Raw genomic sequence first — 19,737 nt, 5'->3', positions numbered from 1 at the left:
TCTCTCTCTCTCTCTCTCTCTCTGTCTCTCTGCCTCTCTCTGTCTCTGTCTCTCTCCTCACAGGGATATCTGGGCCTTGTGGCACAGGACTGTAATTCTAGCTACACAGAAGGCTCAGGCAGGGTCAAAAGTTTCAGATTTAACTGGGCCTACAGAGTGAATTCAAGGCAACCTAGTGAGATGCTAGCTCTAAATCTGGCCAGATGAGGAGGTAGCCCAGTGGCAGAGCTCTTGCCTCCTGTGCATGAGGCTTTTAAACTCCAGTCCCCAGTACTGGGGGGACCGTGGTCAAGTCGAATGCTCTTGGAGAGGAAGTGAATGGAGAAGCAGGTCTTGACTGGCCTTCCTAAAGCAGTTATTTGGTTTTTTTTTTTTTTTGGGGGGGGGCGGCTGTATCAACATCTGCTGTTTCTCTGTGGTATTAGCATTACAGGCTTGCAGTTATTTAGAGATGGGGAGATTTTATCCTCTTGAAGGTGTGTCTGACCCTCCTTGGTCTGCTGTGGATAAAACAGAATGGAAAACACCAGGTCACTCAGTCAGCAATGGTACCCAGTGCCAGCAGAGGGCTCTAGCGAGCTGCAGGTTCCTCCCCTACTTTCCTCTTTAAAATGTCAGGCTAGATATCCCCAGCCCCATCTTATGATTCTCCAGATGACTTGTTTGTGACAATCTAGCTTGTTATACTTTGCATGGGATGTAGGCCCAGGGGTTCTAGGGCAGGCTGTTACATTTGAACCAGAACAGAACTCCACTGCTGTTTAGTCCTTCAGCACTACACATTTCAGGAAAACAAAATAAAACAAAAAAAAACCAATTGAACAAACAAAACAAACAAAAACCAGAAAGGTCACTTCACAGTCACTTGCTCATGTGTCTCAGGTTCCTCTCCCGTAATGAGGAACAAATGTAACAGGGTTTTATGAGGACAGAAGTGAGGCAGAGGAGGCTTCTATGGCCCATCCTATTGCTTAAAATGTGGGACAACGTTTTGTATGCAACTCTCAAAAGCCGCCCCATTAAGGGTTCAACACTAAACTCTGGCAGCATTGTGGGAGAAACGGCAATATCTGAGATGGCCTTTTGGGAACAGGGACTGCCTCCGAGAGACCAATTAGTTGTCTAAGATAATGAAAACGGCTCCAAGAAATACAGTTTCCTCCAGAGCATCCACGAGGACTAATTTACCATGTCTGGGCTTTTACAGGCCTGTGTACAGGCATCTGACTCAGCGGTATTGGTTCCAGCTCCTGCAGCCAGACCAAATTTAACTTTTAAATTTTATGCTGTCTTGCTTTCTTTCTCTTCTACAAGGCTCCACTGGCCAACTATTTCATTTCTTTTAGAAGCTAGGTGGATATACACACGTGCATGTACATGTGCGTGTGTGTGTGTGTGTGTGTGTGTGTATGTGCACATGTGAGTGTGTGCGCATGCGCGTGCATGCATTTGCAAGCCTCCCCTTTCCTAACAACCCCCACAAGATTACCTACCATACAGCCCCTGCAGATGAGGCAGCCCAGTGCAGCAGCACTTATGGACATGCCGGTTAGGAATGAGAGCTCTGGGGTCTCAAGGCCAGGAGTGTCAAGTCACTTGCTCCTCCAACCAGCTCTGCAAAGCTGAGCAAAGCGACTTTGGTTTTTCTTGTAAAACTGGACGGTGGGGTTATCTATATGGAAGAAGAGCCCTGGGCATCATGGTTGGTTGTTTTTTGTTTTTTTTGTTTTTTTGCTTTTCTTTTTGTTTTCTCTGTGTAGCCCTGGCTGTCCTGGAACTCACTCTGTGGACCAGGCTGGCTTCAGACTCACAGAAATCCACCTGCCTCTGCCTCTTGAGTGCTGGGATTAAAGGCTTGTGCCACCACTGCCCAGCCATCAAGGCATTTAAATGAAGTGTTGATACAATTAAAAAACTGTTTCCATAGTCGTGAGTGGTGGCTCGGCCTACCACCTCAGCACCTGGGAGGCTGAGGTGAGAGGACTTGTTAGAACAGCTACAGTGTGAGCCTTGTTTCAATAAAGCAAAAACAAGTATTGTATTGTTGTCATTATGGTGATGGGTCTTGAGTTTTAGCATCGGTTATGGATTGCACTCATCAGTAACCCACTTCCAGGGACAGACAGGCTCAACCTGGTTCTCCCCAGAATCTCACATGGTGTGACATCTGCCATAAACTGCGGAATGAGTGAGTGGATGGAAATGAATCACTAAAGATGATTGAGACTCCATTAACGGAGTCTAGGTAAACCAGAAAAGACCACCACTCTTAACACAACTGGGGTACCAACGCTGAGGGGGTGGGAACAGGGGGATCAGAGTTCAAGGCCAGCCTTTGCTACAATAGTGGGTTTCATGTAAGAAAAGATAGTATGTATATGTTGTACTTTTTTTTTTTTTTTGAGACAAGGTTTCTCTGTATAGCCCTGGCTGTCTTGGAACTCACTTTGTAGACCAGGCTGGCCCAGAAATCTGCCTGCCTCTGCCTCCGGAGAGTGCTGGGATTAAAGGTGTGCGCCACAACGCCTGGCTCAGACCTCCTCTTGAAAGGCAACACCAACTACTAATTGTGTGAACATGAAATGCACATTATAGCTTCGCTCTCAGGTGTGTATTATTATCATCATTTTATAGATAAATAAGCTTACAGAGGTCATCACACTTGAAGATCCCGCAGCTAGCTAAATGTAGGATCTAGACCTGTATGCCTTCAAAGGCTATGTTAATAATGTAAATTGCTGATTTACATTGTCCTCCAAGATGCGGACTATCTAGAGAAATTGAGCCTGCCCCTCCACTAGGGCTATTAGCCTGAGTGAAATCGCATCACACAGGGAGCAAGAAACAAGCCTCCCGAGGAAGGAACACAATGGCATATAACAACACCGGCAGGTTGTTCCTCAACCCTGTACCGAGCACTGCTTTATTCTGATCTGCGAGTTGAGTGCTAGATGCTGAAGTACAAACATGTGTAAGACAAACAAGTGGGGAGACACAGGCAAACAGTTGAGCATCGAGCTGCCAGCCATGTGGTAAGGTAAGAGAAGCACGGGAGGACGGGAGGACGCAGTGAGAACAGAACCAGGTCCTTCTCCTGAGGAAGGAGGGAGGCTCCTGGGGGACGAGACTCTTCAGTCAGTGGTACAGGAGGTCGGGGAAAGGACGGAGTCATGAAGGACACAGGTTAAAGATCTACACACACTTTGGTGTGATTGGGACTCAAAGTGTCCTAATCGGAGGGCCCCAACGTGTCCTGCCTAGGACTTGGTCTCCAATTAGACAGGAGTGGAAGGTTGCCGGCAATTTTGAGGAGAGACATACTAGACATATTTGCATTTTGTAAAGCCCCTGGTAGCAAGGCTGGGAATGAATGGAAGGGAGTGGTCCAGAGGGTTCTCTTGTCTGTTTACATAGGCACTTACACAAAATCAGACACACCATCTGAATGTGCCTATTTAACATCAGTGGAGGGGACATAAGCTGTTGGGAGGAAATCGAGCTTTCATTAGTGTTCAGTTGTCCTTTAGATAAATGCTTACTCCTCTGCCTACAAATACAATAGTTCATACTTAAGCCCAGCAAATTTGGTGAACAAAGTTGTTTGCTGAGAAGTAAGAAAAACTGGCAGCGTGTTCTGGGTGGTCGTTTCTCTCTGCACTACACATGGCATAATTTTGCATTTTACAAGCCTTCCAAAAGTGTTTTCACAATTGCAACCCCTTCCAACACTTGCAAAATCAAGAAGCATGTTTTCGTTCTTATCTATATTATTTTGGGGCCCTACATTTCTATAAATGGCTTCTGAAGTGAGCATGACCAGGCTTCTGCTTACGTAGGAGGACAGAGACGCGGGCGTCCCCATCTGTTTTGTGGGGGTTAACGGATGGTTATACCTGCCAAAAGTATCTTGTTAACTGTAACCAGTTTTGGAAATAGATTTCCAGAGACGGGGAAATCGAGGGCTCAGGCACTGTAAGTATGTCCAATGTATTAGGTTTCTCTGTGGGGAAATGCTCTTTTGGAGAATTAATTTGACTCCCGAGGGCTTCCAACTGCATGGGCTCTGCGTCTTTTGAGAAAGATACCCGGCTGTCAAAGAGAAGTGCGCAGAGGCGTCGGTTTGGCTATTGGGATGAGGGGAAGGGGGTCAGGTGCCGGTCGGCCTGTAGGTATCAGGACGGAGGTTGGAGGGGGGCTGGTGCTAGGCTGCGGTTCTGTATAGGGACATTTAGTGCGGTGAGGAAGGGAACAGATCAAGGCTGCGGGGGCGTTACTTACCTTTGCGGGCCTTGTCTCCGGGGATGTTCTGGGCCCTCAGTCGCTGGTCTAGGACGTAAAGCATCTCCCCGCCCAAGTTCAAAAAGAGCAGCGGCAGAGTCCGAACCGACATAGTGCCGGAAACCCGCAGGGTAGGTGAATGAAGAGCTCCAGGGTTTGTGGTTTAGCAGCCTGGAGGCCCCTACGCGTCCATAGCCCGGTTGCTGGGGCAACGCCGGGAACAGAAAGGCGAACCAATCACATGGTGGATTGATAGGAGGTGGCCCGAAGACCGGCGCTTATTGGGTTAAGTGACAAAGATCGCTTCGGGGGATTGGTTCGAACGGAGGCGCGCACCTTTGGCCTCCCGGGAGCGCTGGTTTTGAGTTTTCCAGTTTAGCTTCGGTGTCGCCCGGAGCGTTCCAGCCAGCCGCTCGTATCTGTCGTGGCCCAGCCATCGCACCGGAAACTAGGAAAGTCAACCCCAGCGTCTTCGGAGTCGCTTGCCTAGAGTCGTCTAGCGTCCGGGTCCGCCAAGGCCTGCTGTGCTGCGGGCAGATTTGTGAACTATCTCCCAGGGACGTACAGAGGAACCAGTGAGGTCATGGCAAGCGCCACGAAGGCACTCTGAGTCATTATAATCCCTCATCTCGATTAGTTATATCATTTGTCTCCTTTCTAACCCCTCCTGGAAGCGAGGGGTTTACTACTCAGTGAGGCAACCCAGCCCGTCCCTCCTAGCGGCTTAAGTAGCACCCTCGCGTTTCTTCACCTACGGCTGGACCTTTTCAGATGATTCTTCATCAGTGTTTCTGCTAAGCATTTCTCTCTCCAGCCACAGCAATCTTGAGACTTGAGCTTTGGAACCTACATCCCACCTTCCTTCATAATGAGCCACCTCCTCCTTTTCCTTGTAGAATCCTCGCATTCCTTAATTCCCCTTTCTGCATTCCTACGTTCCTCTATGTCACTGCTCTGATGCTGTTGGACTAAATTTCAAAAGGCGCCGCTTACAAAACACAGCTCATTCCTTTAATGTCTTCCTTCCTGCTTCTGGCATCCTCCACGTCACACCTTCTAGTCGTTTTTCTTTCCTCCCAAGAGCCAAACTTTTTAGAATTGTCTGGTACAACTTGAAACTTTTTGTTTTGAAACAGGTTTTCTCTGTGTAGTCCTGGCTGTCCTGGAACTTGCTCTGTAGACCAGGCTGGCCTCAAACTCAGAGATCCACCTGCTTCTGGCTCCGGGAGTGCTGCGCCCTGGCACATGAGCTCAACACCTCAGCCTCACCTGTAATAAACATCTTTATCTTCTGGTGGGCTTTATGCATTTTGTTACCTGCCCAGCTTCCAACAGTATCTCATGTTTTGGCAGAACAGACTCCCTTTCAGAGTTTTCCCTCTGTGTACTGTTAGATTGTATATATGGACTAGAATCAAGACAGAGCTAGCAGCAAGGTGTAGCTGCACTTGCCTTTGATCCCAGCACGTTGTAAGCAGAGTCCAGCCTGGTCTACATAGCAAGTTCTAGGAGAGTCAGGACTGGGTCCCTGTCTTTAAAACCAACAAAAATCGGGCTGGAGAGATGGCTCAGCAGTTAAGAGCACTGACTGCTCTTCCAAAGGTCCTGAGTTCAATTCCCAGCAACCACATGGTGGCTCACATCCATCCGTAACGAGATCTGGCACCCTCTTCTGGAGTGTCTGAAGACAGCTACAGTGTACTTACATATAACAAATAAATAAATCTTAAGAAAAAAAAAAACCAACAACAAAAATCCAAAACCAGAGAGAGCTAGGTTTTAACACTAGTCAGCTTTCAAAATTGGACGAGTTGTCTATGTTTCCTAAGCCTGCTTTCAATAGAAAATAAGATGGTGGCCGCAAAAGCCTTTAATCTCAGCACTTGGAAGGCAGAGGCAGGTGGATTTTTAAACTCAAGGCCAGTCTGGTCTACAGAGTTCCAGGACAGACAAACACTGTCTGGAACCCCCTTACCTTCCTCTCCTCCCCTACAAAAAAAAAAAAAAAAAAAAAAAAAATAGAAAGGCAGCCGGCTTGAGGAATAAAGGATTTAAGTACCAGGCAATATTGAAGTGCCTATGGCTGCATTTAAGAGTGCCTTCCCTGCAGGCCTGATCCACTGCTGTGGCGTTCTTTCCCAAGGCTGGTGCCTGGTCCTGTAGGTCTCCATCCCATTAGTCTCCCTCAGTGTTCCTGGAGGTGATAACCAAACAGTCCAGCTTTACTTCTGATTCTTTCTACCCACTCACCTCCTCCTCCATCTCAGAGATGATCTCAATTTTCCCATCCTCACATGGCCCCCCCCCCTTTTTTTTTTTTAACATATCTTCTCTTGTCAATTAAACGTTTGGAGAAAGGGTTTCATGTAGTCTAGACTGGCCTTAAAGTAGCCATGCAACCCAAGATAGCCTTGAAATGATATTGTCTCTCCCAAATACTGGAACTAGTCAACACCAGAGCTCAGTATCCATAGGCAACCACATACCCAGGGCCTCACGTACCTCAACAGCTCCCAAACTGCGCTGGTTCAGCCCTCAGCCCTCATCTCTCAACTGCTCTTTGGTAGCACATTAACACATCTTTCTCTTGGTGGCATTTCCCTTTTCAGAATGAGGTCCAGACTGAATTTTTTTTTCTTTTTCTTTTTTTGTTTTTTCAAGACAGGGTTTCTCTGTGTAACCTTGGCTGTCCTGGAATTCACTCTGTAGACTAGGCTGGGTTCAAACTCAAGAGATCTGCCTGCCTCTGCCTCCTGAGTGCTGGGATTAAAGGCGTGCACTACCACTGGCTGGCAAACTGAATGATTTTTTTTTTTTTTTCCAGACAGGGTTTCTCTGTATAGTTCTGGCTGTCCTGGAACTCACTTTGTAGACCAGGCTGGCCTCGAACTCAGAAATTCACCTGCCTCTGCCTCCCAAGTGCTGGGATTAAAGGCATGCGCCACCACCGCCCGGCAAACTGAATGTTTTTATGCCTGAGTCTCATTCACAGACTGAAGTCCTAACTCCAAAGTTATAGTGTTTGAGTCTCACTGTCCCAGAATGTATGTCTTTAGATTTCTTTCCCTTTTAACTTGCAGTTCTTCTGCCTAAATGCCGTTTCTCTTGGCCAGTGAACTCCTCCTCATGCTTTAGGACAGCTACAGCTGCCAGCATTACCACTCTGAAACACCATGTATTTGTTTCTATGACTGTGTCCTCTGGGGTGATGGCAGGGACTCTGCCTCCAAGATCCCAGAGCAAAATTAAAAATAAACTCCTCTTGCTCAGGTTAAAAAGAAGGCCATCTTCCATCATTCTTCACGGGAACAGACTTTATTAGTTCACTTGGGTCTTCTCTGGTGGGGCATTTGAAGGCTTCTCTGGCACCCCCTCATTTTTTTCTTTTTTGGCAGCAGCTGCAGCAGCTTTTAATGCCCTTTTTTGCTTCTTCAGCTTTTGCACCTCCTGGTAAACCTGGTGGTTGAAAGGGGGTAGGAAAAGACTTTGTAATTTTATGTAAGACCGTGGATCTGAAGCAGGTCGGTGGGAACTATCTCAGTGGAAACCCTATTTTTTTCTGCATGTGTTGGTGACCTGAGCCAGTTCTAGGCCTTGGTCAGAAACAGACTGCTTCTCTCTCCTACTCTTTGCACCTCAGTCCAGGGAGGCTGACCAAAGCAACCAACTGTATGACTTCGTACCCGAATGCACAGAGCCTTCTTGGCCAGGAAGCGGCGGTGAACCTTTTGGAAATGCAGAGGGGGTAAGGTATATTCCACCCCCAGCTCCTTGCATGTCTTTTCGAAGACATCGTAGTTGGTCTGACGGAGGATTTTGAGCAACTTTTTCCTGCGGTCGATGCTCATCAGCAGATGGCGTTTATGGGCTTTGTCCTATAGAAGAAGCTGTATTAGTATCACTGGTTGTTTTGAGACAAGGACTCACTTTGTAACCCAGGCTGGCCTCAAACACATGGCAATTCTCCTGTCTTAGCTTCCTGCTTGCTGGGATGACAGGCTTAAGCCATTATACTTACTCCTAATTTCAGTATTTAAGTATTAGCATTTCTTCCCATTAATGAAAATATGGTTATTTCATCATTTAACTGAAACGCCCCTGCAATCTGATGTAAACATTACTACAATTCTGCAGGAGCTATTGTCATTGTTCACAGTTTACAGACAGGAAAACAAAGGTTTAGAGAACTTATTTGCCTGCCATAGGTCTTTAGACTGTGGACCCTGAGGGCACGCCTTAAATCTGTGTCTACTGCCTGCTCTGACTCCAAATCTCAGTCTCCCCGTACCATGCATCCACTGAGCTTCTCCAGCACTCAGGAGACTGTCAGCTTGAGTAGGAAGAGAACCCTTTCCTCTGTTCCAGGTCCTGCTCCCTGAGAGGCTCTGCAATGGAGCTGGGATTCTACATCTCAAATGACCAAAACTAATTTCAAAAAGAGCATGTTCAACTAGCTCATGGAAGCACTCAAGGCTACATCAGTCTGTCTTCACAACTGCATACTTATTGAAACAACAACAACCACCACCCCACTAGTGGTTGGGTCTGATGGCACATACCCTATAATTTAGCTTCAGTCAGCTGAAGCGAAAGGATGGAGAGTTCAAAACCAGCCTTCTCGGCACAGGGACCAAACACCAGCAATTTCCTATTTCTAGCAGCTCTGTGCTGCTCAGCTGAGCAATGACACAATCGTATATGGGCCTTGGGCAAGACTGCTAAGATGTGTCAGGCGTCACTCCCTAGCAGTGTCCTTGAGGACACTGTCACTCACTCCATGGAGAGATTGCTGCTCTCAAAGATTCAAAAGAAGCGGTTCTAAAGGTTATGAGAGACACTGGCTAAGAGCCTAGAGATGTGCTGTGTACCACACTTACTGCTGGTATTAATTCTTGTAATCCTTGCAGTTCTGTGGCAGAATTCCCACTCTACAGATGTTGAAAAACATGGGCTCAGACCAATAGGCTTCCCAAAGTCACCATGACTTTAGGTAGAAGTGACAGAGCTATTATCCATCATTTAAAAACAATTTACTAAGCACCCACTATGTCTCAGGCAGTGACCATGCTCTACAGGTTTTTTTCTTGACCACAGAAAACTCCCAGCGGAGTCTATAAGGCTCCTTTTGTCCCTCTAGAGGCAGGAGGGGAGTGTTTTCCTTACTAGGGTTGAGGGTGTGACCTCTCTGGTGTCACAGTCACTAGCTTCTTAGGACCAGGAGTTCTTTACTCCCCGCCTCCATCTTTGCTATGTGGTTTAGCTTTGAGTGAAGCCCGGGGCTTACCTTTCGATGTTTCTGCATGTGTTCTTCATAATTGCGGATCCTGACAGTCAAGGCAATGACTGAAACCACAAACCACAGAGGATGAGAGCTGGGCATAGAGGAAGGGAGGGCCCAGACCCACCTCGTATTGTAGAACCAAAGGAGTAACAATCAGAGATGCTTTTGTATAGCTCTAAATCCTAAAGCACTCTGAATTGCAAATTCTCAAAGAAAATCTGTGGATCATCTTTCTACTAGAAAAGCAAGCTCAAGAAAAGGAAATACTTGAATCCATAAAGGCCATGATCTACCATAGCAAATAGCATTGTGTGTGACTGTGCGTTGGGGGGTAGGGGAGAGAAGGTGGTTGACCTTAACCGTGCTATGTAGCCCAGACTTGTAACCAGCTTGCCTTTCTTCCTTTACTAGAATTATGGGTGTGTGCCCTGGGCCTGGCTGGGGAGCAGCACCCTCAATGGCCACCACTGTAGTCTTGTTTTTTGACCCTGCGACACAATGCTTTCATCTACAAAGCTCATGCCTGAGAGCCATGCACTTCAGTTACAAAATTAATGGAGACCCAGGCAGGTAGATCTTTGTGTGGTGTTGACATAGCAAGTTTTCAGGCCAGCTGGAGTTACATAGTGACACAGAATCTAAAACAATGGTTCTCGACCCTGCCGGTCGAAATCCTTTTGGAGGTCTCATATCATATTTGCATTAAAATGCATAACAGTAGCAAAATTACACCTATGAAGTAGCAACAAAATAATTGTATGGTTGGGGGTCACTACAATATGAAGAACCGTATTAAAGGGTTGCAGTATTAGGAAGGTTGAGAACCACTGGTCTAAAAGGAAACAACCACCCTAAAAACAACAATAAAACCAACCAACCAACCAACCAACCAACCAACCAACCAACCAAACAAAACACCTCCTCCTGTTTTAACTAAGCTTATGATTTTGTGTTGAGCTGGGCTGCATTCATGGCTTCCCTGGGGCACATGCAGCCTGCAGGCCTCAGGTTGAACACACTTGCAGGAGCATTAAATTCAGGAACGTTAGCATGCTGTCATGGTTAATAGTCACTGTTGTACTAGAGGACCCAGCTAATCATTGAAATAAAACCTAAAACTGTCAAGAGGACTCAGGGGTGCTCAGTGGGTACAGGTACTGTGGCACAAACGTGACACCTGAGTTCAATCCCTGGAATCCATGGTGGAAGGATAGAAGGACATCTAAAATTGTCTTGTGTGGCACACGTATACATGCACTCACACGTCATATCCTTCCACACACAGTAATAATAATAAAAGCCAACTCTCAAAATTTTACTCTTTTTTTCTTCTTCTGTGTTTCCATTAAGGTTTCAGAATTAAAACGTCTCATTTATATGACTGGAGAGATGCCACAGGATTAAGATGCTCTTCAGGAGGTCCCAAGTTCCAGTCCTAGCAGATGGTGGCTCACAACTGTCTGTAACTCCAGTTCACGGGATCCGAAGCCCTTTTCTGACTTCGGCTGGCACTAGGCATACTGTACAGACATACCCGCAGGCAAAACACCCATACACATTAGCAAAGTTGTAAAAAAAGGGACTGAGGCTCCAACAGGAGGTAATACCAGCTGTAATGCAGGCCGAAGGCAGCTGGGAAGAAACCCTGCAGACACTGCATAGGCCACCAAGTCACTCCCCTGCTACTTCTTGGTTCTACTCTAGAGGCAGGCTGTTACTCACATCTAATGAGGGCTACTGCCAACTCCAGCTGGAAACCAAAACAGGAACCTGGAAATGTTCCATGCTCGTGGGCATGACAGCGCTCCACAGGTGTGAGTCTCACTGTTAGTAGCCTAATTTTTGTTTCCAAAGTATGTATACATTCTCTAACGTCTCAATCTCACCACAAAGTAGAACACAGAACTTCAGTCCTGTCCCCAGATAGCTCCATCTTTAGACTCTGCTCTGGAAGCAGAGACTCCAGAGAAGACCGATGACCTGTTTGCCTTCACACAGAGCATGGGCAGGACTCAGCTGTTAACTCTAGCATCACTGGACTTGGGATCCAGAGTCCCACCATGCTTCTCCCCTTCCCAAGCCACATCAAGAGCCTAGGCTAGGTACCAGCTAGCAGACTCCTATGCACCCCCGCTACCAAGGGCCCCTGGACCAACTTTGAGCTTCCAAGGTTCTGGAATCCTTAGGGTTTTCCACAATCTTGTTCATCAGCTGTTCTTGCTTGATTTTTAACTTCTCTTTCTGTTGGAGACAGAAATTGGGGAAAATCTGAATGGGGAAACCCTCTAAAGACTAGCCTTCCTGACTGGGAGGCTACAGTTACAGCACCTAGGCCAGGGTTTACTGTATTCACTAGAGCCTTGGCCAACCACATGGCCCTCCGTAGCCTCCGTAGCCCAAGGCTAGAACTAAAGTTAAGTAACTAGTTTGTTGGCTGAATGTCCTGAAGATGTGCTCGCTCACTCATCCATGTACGCATCTGTGATGGATTGAAAGAGAATGGCCCTTACAGGTCCTTAATATTTGAATGCCTGACCACCAGGGTTAGAAGGCATGGCCTTGTTGGAGGACATGTATCACTAGGGTGAGCTTTGAACTCTCAAAAGCCCAAGCCAGTCCCAGTGTCTCTCTGCCTATGGGTCATGGTGTAGTTCTCAGCTACTGCTCCAGTGTCTGCCTGCATGCTGCCGTGCCTGCACCATGCCATACACCTGCACTGGACTAAACCTCTGAAATAGGAAATAAGCCTCCAAAGTAAATGCTTTCTTTCCTAAGAGTTTCCTTACTTTGCCTCTTCACAGCAAAACAAAAACAAAAAACCCTAAGGCACCATCTTTACCGTGCACCAACTGTTTATCAGATGTCAGAGGCACAAGGGAGGAACACAACTCTCTTCATGGTGCTTGGTTTGGATAAAGAATGGCTGTGGGATAAATGCTGTGACTGGGGAAGCCTGGGATGGAGGGATAGAAGGATGGAGGGATGGAGAGATAGAGGGATGAAGGGATGGAGTTCCCAGGGAGAAGACTTAGGGTGGCATGGGTACTCACTCACCCTGCTGGCCATTTCCAAAGACAAGATTCTTTTCACAACATCATCAACCCTGCAAGAGCAATGAGACGAATATGGGAAGGGGAAGACAGGGGTTTTTCTATGAGAGTTTATGTGTTTGTATGCGTGTAGATTATATTCATGGTCACGAAGGTGCCTGTGAAGGCCAGAAGAGGGTTACGACCCTGTGGAGCTCTGGGTTATAGATGATTTTTGAGCTGTCTGGTATGGGCTGTGTTCTCCAGATGAGCAACACTCGTAACTCCTGAGCCATCTAGCCTGTCTATGCTGTTTCACAGTAGTTTCAAAGGGAAGAATGGCAGACTGAGGCTTATCTTAAGGGGGGTGCTGCGGCTGCTGGAGAGAGGCTCAGTAGTTAAGAGCACTGTTCTTGCAGAGGACCCAAGTTTCCAGCCCCAACAAGTGGCTTATAACCATCCATAACTCCAGTTCCCGGGTACCCAGTGACCTCCCCAGACCACTATAAGCACCAGGCCTTTACGTTGTGCACAAACATACACGTGAGCAAAACATACACATAAATAGATCTAAAAAGAAATGGAAACAAAAGCCAGAAAATGAAGAAGGATGGTGGTCAGATATATAAAGGTGCTTTCTGTGTGAGTCTGACCATGGGAACCATAAAGCTGTAAAGGAGAACTGACGTTACACATGTGAGCTTCTTAGGCACCTGCCTCCCCCAGTCATGCACACATGCACTGTAATAAATACAAATTAAAGAAAAGGTAGGGACTGCAAAAATGGTTCAGTGGTTAAACGCACTTGTTCTTGCAGAGGGCCAGAGTTTGGTTCCCAGCACCCATAGCAGTTGGCTATATCATCCTGTGATTCCAGTGCCAGGGACTCCAATGCCTTATTCTGACCCCTGTGGGCACTCACACATATGGACACATATACACATGCTGATACACACATGAACATAAATAAAAATAAATTGTTAAGAACATTTGAGGTGTAAGAACAAATGACAGTTACTTCTACAAGAAATGCAGCTCTGGTCTGTTGGGCTGAAGACAGCCAGACAACTGGGGCTGTTGGCTCGAATGTCCTGGTCTAGTCTCAGGGAAGGCAAAGGAAGGATTTCCACCTCAGATGGACACAGCCAGACTGCACAGTAAGGAAGGATGGAGCCAGTCCACTATACAGGGGCTAAGCAGAAGGACTCTGGCTTTGGTGTCTGTCAGTTCTGGATTCTAGTCCTAGCTCTGTCTTTTAGTTGTATAACACAAAGCATTTATACAAACAGGACACAATTTCTTCTCTTACAGAGCTTTTGTGAAGTCAAGAGAAGAGAGATTTCTTTCTTTTTTTTTTTTTTTAATTTATTTCATGTATGTGGGTACACTGTGGCTGTCTTCAGACACTCCAGAAGAGGGCATTGGATCCCATTACAGATGGCTGTGAGCCACCATGTGGTTGCTGGGAATTGAACTCGGGACCTCTGGAAGAGCAGTCAGGGCTCTTAACTGCTGAGCCATCTCTCCAGCCTGAGAAGAGAGATTTCTACCAAGACCGGCAGAGCATGTTAGTTCTTTGGCCTCTGTTGGTGTGAGGGGAGCTGAGCTCTGTGAGCAGCAGGTGCCCAGCCGGCCACTTGAGCCCATCAGACCTGCGGCCCTCACATCCAGGGCTCCACAGAATTCAGTTTTGAGTACAACAGGCCAAGTCCTTAGGTCACTCCTTTTCTCCTCCCTGTCCATCCTCCCAGGAACGCCTGTACCCACAAGCACATTGCTTTCCACTTACTTCTCTATGCTGGGGATGATGTCCTTGTATTCTTTGATGAATGCGGAGGAGGGTGGTTCATCATCCTGCTTGGGTTGGACTGTCAAATACAGGATGGAAAATACTCAGCGTGAACTCCCATCCTCCCAGGCTCCACCCCTCTCACTCACTCCCCGAATCTGTGGCAAGTACCTAAGCTAGCTCAGTTTCTCTTTTGCAAGCTTTGTGGGCACCTGCATGTTGCATGCTGCAAACAAGGGGCCTTTCTCAAGACATCCACTGTGCCTGCAACACAAACCGACTTGGCTCTACAGTTATCAGATTCCTCACTGGGATCGGTTCTCCCGTGGACAGGAGTGAGTTTGGCTTCTCTGTAACTCCTCGATTCCCCAGCCTAGTTCATAGTCTAGTCTAGAAGAAGCACCTGAACAAAGCTTGCTGGTTGACCACATGAATGAAATCCAGGGTGAGAGGGAGTGCTGCTAGCTTTAAGGGAATGTCAGTAGCCAGTTCGCATCACTAAAAGCTCGGCTTCTGTGTGTGCATTCCTACTATGTCACTGGAAGTGAGGTTGAAGCCTGTAGTGCAACCAAGATGATCGATCCTCTCAAGCCAGACTCTGTCCTGCCACTATGCAAAGGACACTAGTAGCAATAAAGACTATGATATCACAGTTTATTGTGCACGGGGTTAAGGGTGCTTTTCATACGCTGCCATGATTGAATCCTATTAACTGTGTTCCAATGGATCCTTTGACACTCATTTCAGCGCTGGTTCACAGAAAAAGTAAACTTGCCTCAAATAATATGTGTTTGTTCGAGGGCCCTAAGGCATGCTAACTTAGGATGGGAAACTACATCCTTCGTCTCAGAATGGCAGATAAAAAGTGTTATATTCCTAGAATTGTAACTCTTGCTAGTGTTGCCAGCCACACACTCATTGGGTCCAGCCATGCTGGACTGGGTTGGACCTCAGGCTTCGACCTCACTCTCATCTGACACAGTAGGGATGCACTGTGGTGATCTGTATTGTCAAATGAGTGAGTGCTTTCACGCGAAAGCTCTTACTCCTACCTTCTCGTGCACCCCCTAAACAATGAATGTAGGGGGGTCTTTTGGCCTGTCCCTTTGCGCGCCACCTCTGTCCCCTTGTCCATCCCAAGCCTTCCAGGCGGTCTCAAGTCTCAACAACCCAAGTCCTCGTACCTGGTTTCTGGATGGCGGCGTATGCTCGCGCGGCGCGCAGTAGACCTACGCAGAATAGAAAGGGCTGAGACTCTGCCATACACCGCCCCGCATGTCCCTTCTTCCACGGACTGCGGGCACCTGCACCTAACTACCGCCTCACTTCCCTATCTCCCGCCTCATCACCCCTTCCCTAGCCATCACCCTCTTTCTCATCCTGTCACTGCCTTTCTCGGGTCTCCGGGTGCCTGGTCTCCTCTATCTTCGCCCAGTCCCTCGGGACCCAGCTCGGCGGCTCACTCGGAGGCTGCAGGCCACAGCGCGCGGAGAGCAGACTGGCGCTACTTCCGCCCCTCAGCGCAGGGACTGGGGCCCGTGTCACCGCCTGGGCACGAACGGAGCTCAGCGCACGCCACGCGGCCCGCAGCATGGTGACTCCGGACTCGACGGGGGGCCAGCACCGCCACTGTCCTCTCCGCGGTGGATCCAGGTTACATGGGCGCAGCCATGACGGTTCGGGCTCGACCAATCGAGGTGAGAGCGCGACAAGAGCAGCCGAGGGCTGAGCGAATGGATCGGCTCCGGAGTGTCAGGGAGCTGGGGCGGAGCCCAAGAATTTGGCCTGGTGGGCGGGCCTGTTTCTATGCTTACAGGCCCGGAGCACTATGTGAACTCTATAATGTCACCTATTGACCTTGCATCCGGCCTAATCACTTTCTAAATTCCTTATGTTCCTGACCTGCTCCTCCGTTCTCAACCTGTTGGTCAAGACACATGGGGGGTGAAGGTTGTTGAACGACCTATTCATAGGGGTCACACATCAGATATCTTGCATATCAGATATTTACATCATAATTCATAATAGTAGCAAAATTGCAGTTATGAACTAGCAACGGAAATAATTTTATTAGAGGTCTCCACAACATGAAGAACTGTATTAAAGTGTCTCTGCATTAGGAAGGTTGAGAACCATTGCTTGGGAATGGAGAAATGGCTCAGTGGTTAAGAGCACTGACTGCTCTTCCTAAGGTCCTGAGTTCAAATCCCAGCAACCACATGGTGGCTCATAACCACCTGTAATGGGATCTGATGCCCTCTTCTGGTGTGTCTGAAGACAGCTACAGTGTACTTACATATAACAATAAATAAATCTAAAAAAAAAAAGACTCACAACCATCTGTTCAGCTACAGTGTACTCATGTACATAAAATAAAATAAAATAAAATAAAAAATCTTTAATAATAATAAAAAAAGAGAGAACCATTGCCTTAGGTCCTAGTTATTTTAGGGCTTCTGTGGGATTCTCCTTACCTTCTCCAGAGGCTAATATTCTTTCTTGGCCCTCCTCCAGACACCGGGGCCCTGTAAGAACCCTCAGGTTCTAACCTTCTTTCGTTGGCTTGTATCTCAGTGACTAAGGATGGAGATTTTGGTAGGGTACTGAGCCATTACTATGAGACCCTGTGGGCAAAGTTTACCTTTATGAGCTGCAGTGTTCTCAAAACATCAAATGAGATTGGTAGTAATGTCTTTTACATTGTTCAGCCTATAGACCGAAGCAGCTGTATACAAAACACATGTTTAAATAGTCAATATTCGGTACTCAGCTGTGGTAAAACTGAAATGAGGGATGCAAGGGCAAATATAAAGGAAAAGTAGTAGGGAGGGTAAAGAGAGGGGCAAGGAAAGACACACCATCCCAAGCCTGAGACCAGGGCCGGGGAAAGTAGACCCATAGACAGGCAAGGCTTTTGTGGAAAGGTCTCCATTTGCACAGTGAATAATCCTGACAAATGTGGTTACATGAAACTCAAATGACATTAGGCAACTGAAGATGTGGTTTGGTTAGCAGAGTCCCTGCCTAGAATGCACAGTCCTGGGTTGGATTCCCAGTGGTACGTAAAAACTGGGTGTAGTGGCATATGCCTGTGACCCCAGGACTTTGGAATGGAAGGCAAGAGGATTAAAAGTTGTTCGAGGTCATCCTTGGTTGCACAGCTGGTTTGAGCCCAGACTGGGCTACATAAGACCCTGTCTCAAAAAGGGGAGGGGCAGGGGAGATGGTTCAGTTGGTACAGTGCCCACTGTGTAAGCGTAAACATCCAAGTTCAGATCCCAGCAGCTGCGTAAAAGCCAGGCACTGCGTGTACAGTGCAGGGGCTCGGGGAAGTTGAGTAGGTGATCCCTGGAGCTCATTGGCTCCTTGGATAGCTGAATCCAGGAGCTCCAGGTTAGCCGGGCGGTGGTGGCATGCGCCTTTGATCCCAGCACTCCGGAAGCAGAGGCAGGTGGATTTCTGAGTTGGAGGCCAGCCTGGTCTACAAAGTGAGTTCCAGGACGGCCAGGGCTATACAGAGAAACCCCGTCTCGAAAAAAGAGAGAGAGAGAGAGAGAGAGAGAGAGAGAGAGAGAGAGAGAGACCCAGAGCGAAGTGAGGGCCGGAGAGATGAACTCTCTCGCTGCTCTTGCGGAGGACCTGGGTTTGGTTCCTAGCAGTCACTTGACTGTTGACAACCTTCTGTAACGCTCCTTCCAGGGGCCTGATACTCTGCTCTTACCTCTGAGGGCTCCAGGAATGCACAAGGTATGTATACATACATGTAGTCAAAACACCCGTGTAAAATAAGCAAATATTAAATTAAAAAAAGAAAAAGAAAAGTAAGGTGGATTGGGCAGTGGTGGCACGAGACTTTAGTCCCAGCACTTAGGAAGCAGAGGCAGTGGGGATCTCTGTGTGTTGGAGGTCAGCCTGGTCTACATAACAAGTTTCAGGCCAGCCAGAACTGGTGAAATCCTGTCTCCAAAACAAAACAAACAGCTATGGAAGAGAGAGTTCAACCTTTGATCTCTACACATGTGTGGGGCAATCAGAATGGGAGGAAATTTTGCCAATTACTCATCTAATGGAATTACACGACGCTATACAAGGAACTCCAATAATTAAATTGGAGCTGACTGACCAAATCATCTGTCATGGACAAATGGTCAGATAGTTCTCAAAAGAAGAAGAAAGAATTGTTACTAGACATTTGAAAAAATATCCAACACACCTGGCCATACCAGAAATGCAAATGAAAAATGCCTTGAAATGCCAGCTTACCCCAGGAGAAATGTCTGTCACCAAGACCAAGAATGACAAGGAATGACAACAGCTGTTAAGATTACAGACATGTCACCATGACCAGGAGAAATGACTGTCACCAGGAATGACGACAAAGGGTGAGGATGAGGAGAAAAGGAAAGTCTTTATTTTTTGTTCGTTTGATAGCCTTGGCTATCCTGGCTCTCACTCTGTAGACCAGGCTGGCTTGAACTCAGACATTTGCTTCCCTTTGCCTCCTGAGTGCTGGGATCAAAGGCTTGCGCCAATAGTGCATAGCTGACCATGTTCTGATACATTGTTACTGGGAATGTGTGTGTGGTCACCCCGGAAATCAGTACTGGGCTCTCCCCAAAGGGAAAAAGTCCAAAACCAATCAATCAAACACCAGAAAAACTAAAAATACAGCGGGGTAGGAGACTCTGGTTAGGGGGGCTTGCAGAAGACCAGAGTTCAGTTCCTAGCATCCATGTGGTGACTCACTACCACCTGTAACAACAGTTTCAGAGAACCAGATGCCCTCTTCTGTCCTCTGTGGTCTCTGAGTACATGTAGTATGTAGACATATACGCAGGCAAGTACTTACACACATAAAATAAAAATATTAAGGTTTTTTTTTTAAAGGCAAAGTTAGTCTTTGTAATTAACCTCTTTAGTGATAGCCTGCCATGAACCTTACATTCCGGCTTAATGCTTATTAAATAATGAGGTTCTTTCATTCTTTTCTCCTTGAGGAAAGGGTTTCTGGGCCAGCAAGCCATTTGTTTTTCTCCTTATGCTGAGGATCAAACCCTGAGCTTCGGACATACTAGGCAAGTGTTCTACCACTGAGCTACACCCCCAGACCTCATTTATTGTTTATGCTATGCTTCCTCGGCCAGATTTTATTTTACATGTCTGAGTGTTTTGCCTGCGTGCATAGCTGTGCCTCTCCTGTATGTCTGTTACCACGGAGGCTGGAAGAGGACACTGGATTTCCTAGAGATGGAATTATAGATGGTTGTGAGCCACCATGCAGGAGCTGAAAGTAAACCCTGGGGCCTCTGGAAGAGCAGTCAGTGCTCTTAACTGCTGAACCATCTCTCCAGCCACCCACT

The 19,737-nt window shown here is 47.3% G+C and overlaps 2 protein-coding genes across 3 annotated transcripts in view; both read right to left on the bottom strand.

Annotated features, from left to right (window-relative positions):
• Oscp1 (organic solute carrier partner 1) overlaps nt 1-4,505 on the bottom strand; it is a 29,883-nt gene extending 25,378 nt beyond the window's left edge. The window contains exon 1 of one of the 2 annotated variants that reach the window (XM_029476601.1): nt 4,279-4,505. In XM_029476601.1, the coding sequence (XP_029332461.1) occupies nt 4,279-4,390 (112 nt within the window). In that variant the 5' untranslated portion in view covers nt 4,391-4,505. The remainder of the gene's footprint in view (nt 1-4,278) is intronic. The other variant, XM_021160273.2, reaches the window with a different exon arrangement.
• A 3,069-nt stretch (nt 4,506-7,574) lies between these two features.
• On the bottom strand, nt 7,575-16,110 carry Mrps15 (mitochondrial ribosomal protein S15). The gene is made up of 8 exons (XM_021160462.2): nt 15,841-16,110; nt 15,562-15,606; nt 14,378-14,456; nt 12,614-12,662; nt 11,716-11,800; nt 9,563-9,621; nt 7,962-8,153; nt 7,575-7,734 (listed from the first exon to the last, which is right to left on the bottom strand). Exons 1-8 carry the CDS (start codon nt 15,968-15,970, stop codon nt 7,597-7,599), a joined length of 777 nt encoding a protein of 258 aa, XP_021016121.1. The 5' UTR covers nt 15,971-16,110; the 3' UTR covers nt 7,575-7,596.
• Nucleotides 16,111-19,737: the final 3,627 nt, after the last annotated feature.

Source organism: Mus caroli, chromosome 4 (genome assembly GCF_900094665.2).
Source record: "Mus caroli chromosome 4, CAROLI_EIJ_v1.1, whole genome shotgun sequence".
Taxonomy (NCBI): Eukaryota; Metazoa; Chordata; class Mammalia; order Rodentia; family Muridae; genus Mus; species Mus caroli.
The sequence above is the reverse complement of the archived record's forward strand: the minus strand, read 5'-3'. Positions and strand labels throughout refer to the sequence as shown.

What these genes read in the sequence shown, in the direction of transcription:
- Mrps15 (XM_021160462.2), bottom strand. Translation starts at nt 15,970, where the DNA reads ATGCTGCGGGCCGCGTGGCGTGCGCTGAGCTCCGTTCGTGCCCAGGCG. An exon ending in CTGTGGCCTGCAGCCTCCGA is followed by an intron (nt 15,607 to 15,840) that starts GTGAGCCGCCGA and finishes TATTCTGCGTAG; the next exon opens with GTCTACTGCGCGCCGCGCGA. An exon ending in CTTTGGAAATGGCCAGCAGG is followed by an intron (nt 11,801 to 12,613) that starts GTGAGTGAGTAC and finishes TGTCTCCAACAG; the next exon opens with AAAGAGAAGTTAAAAATCAA.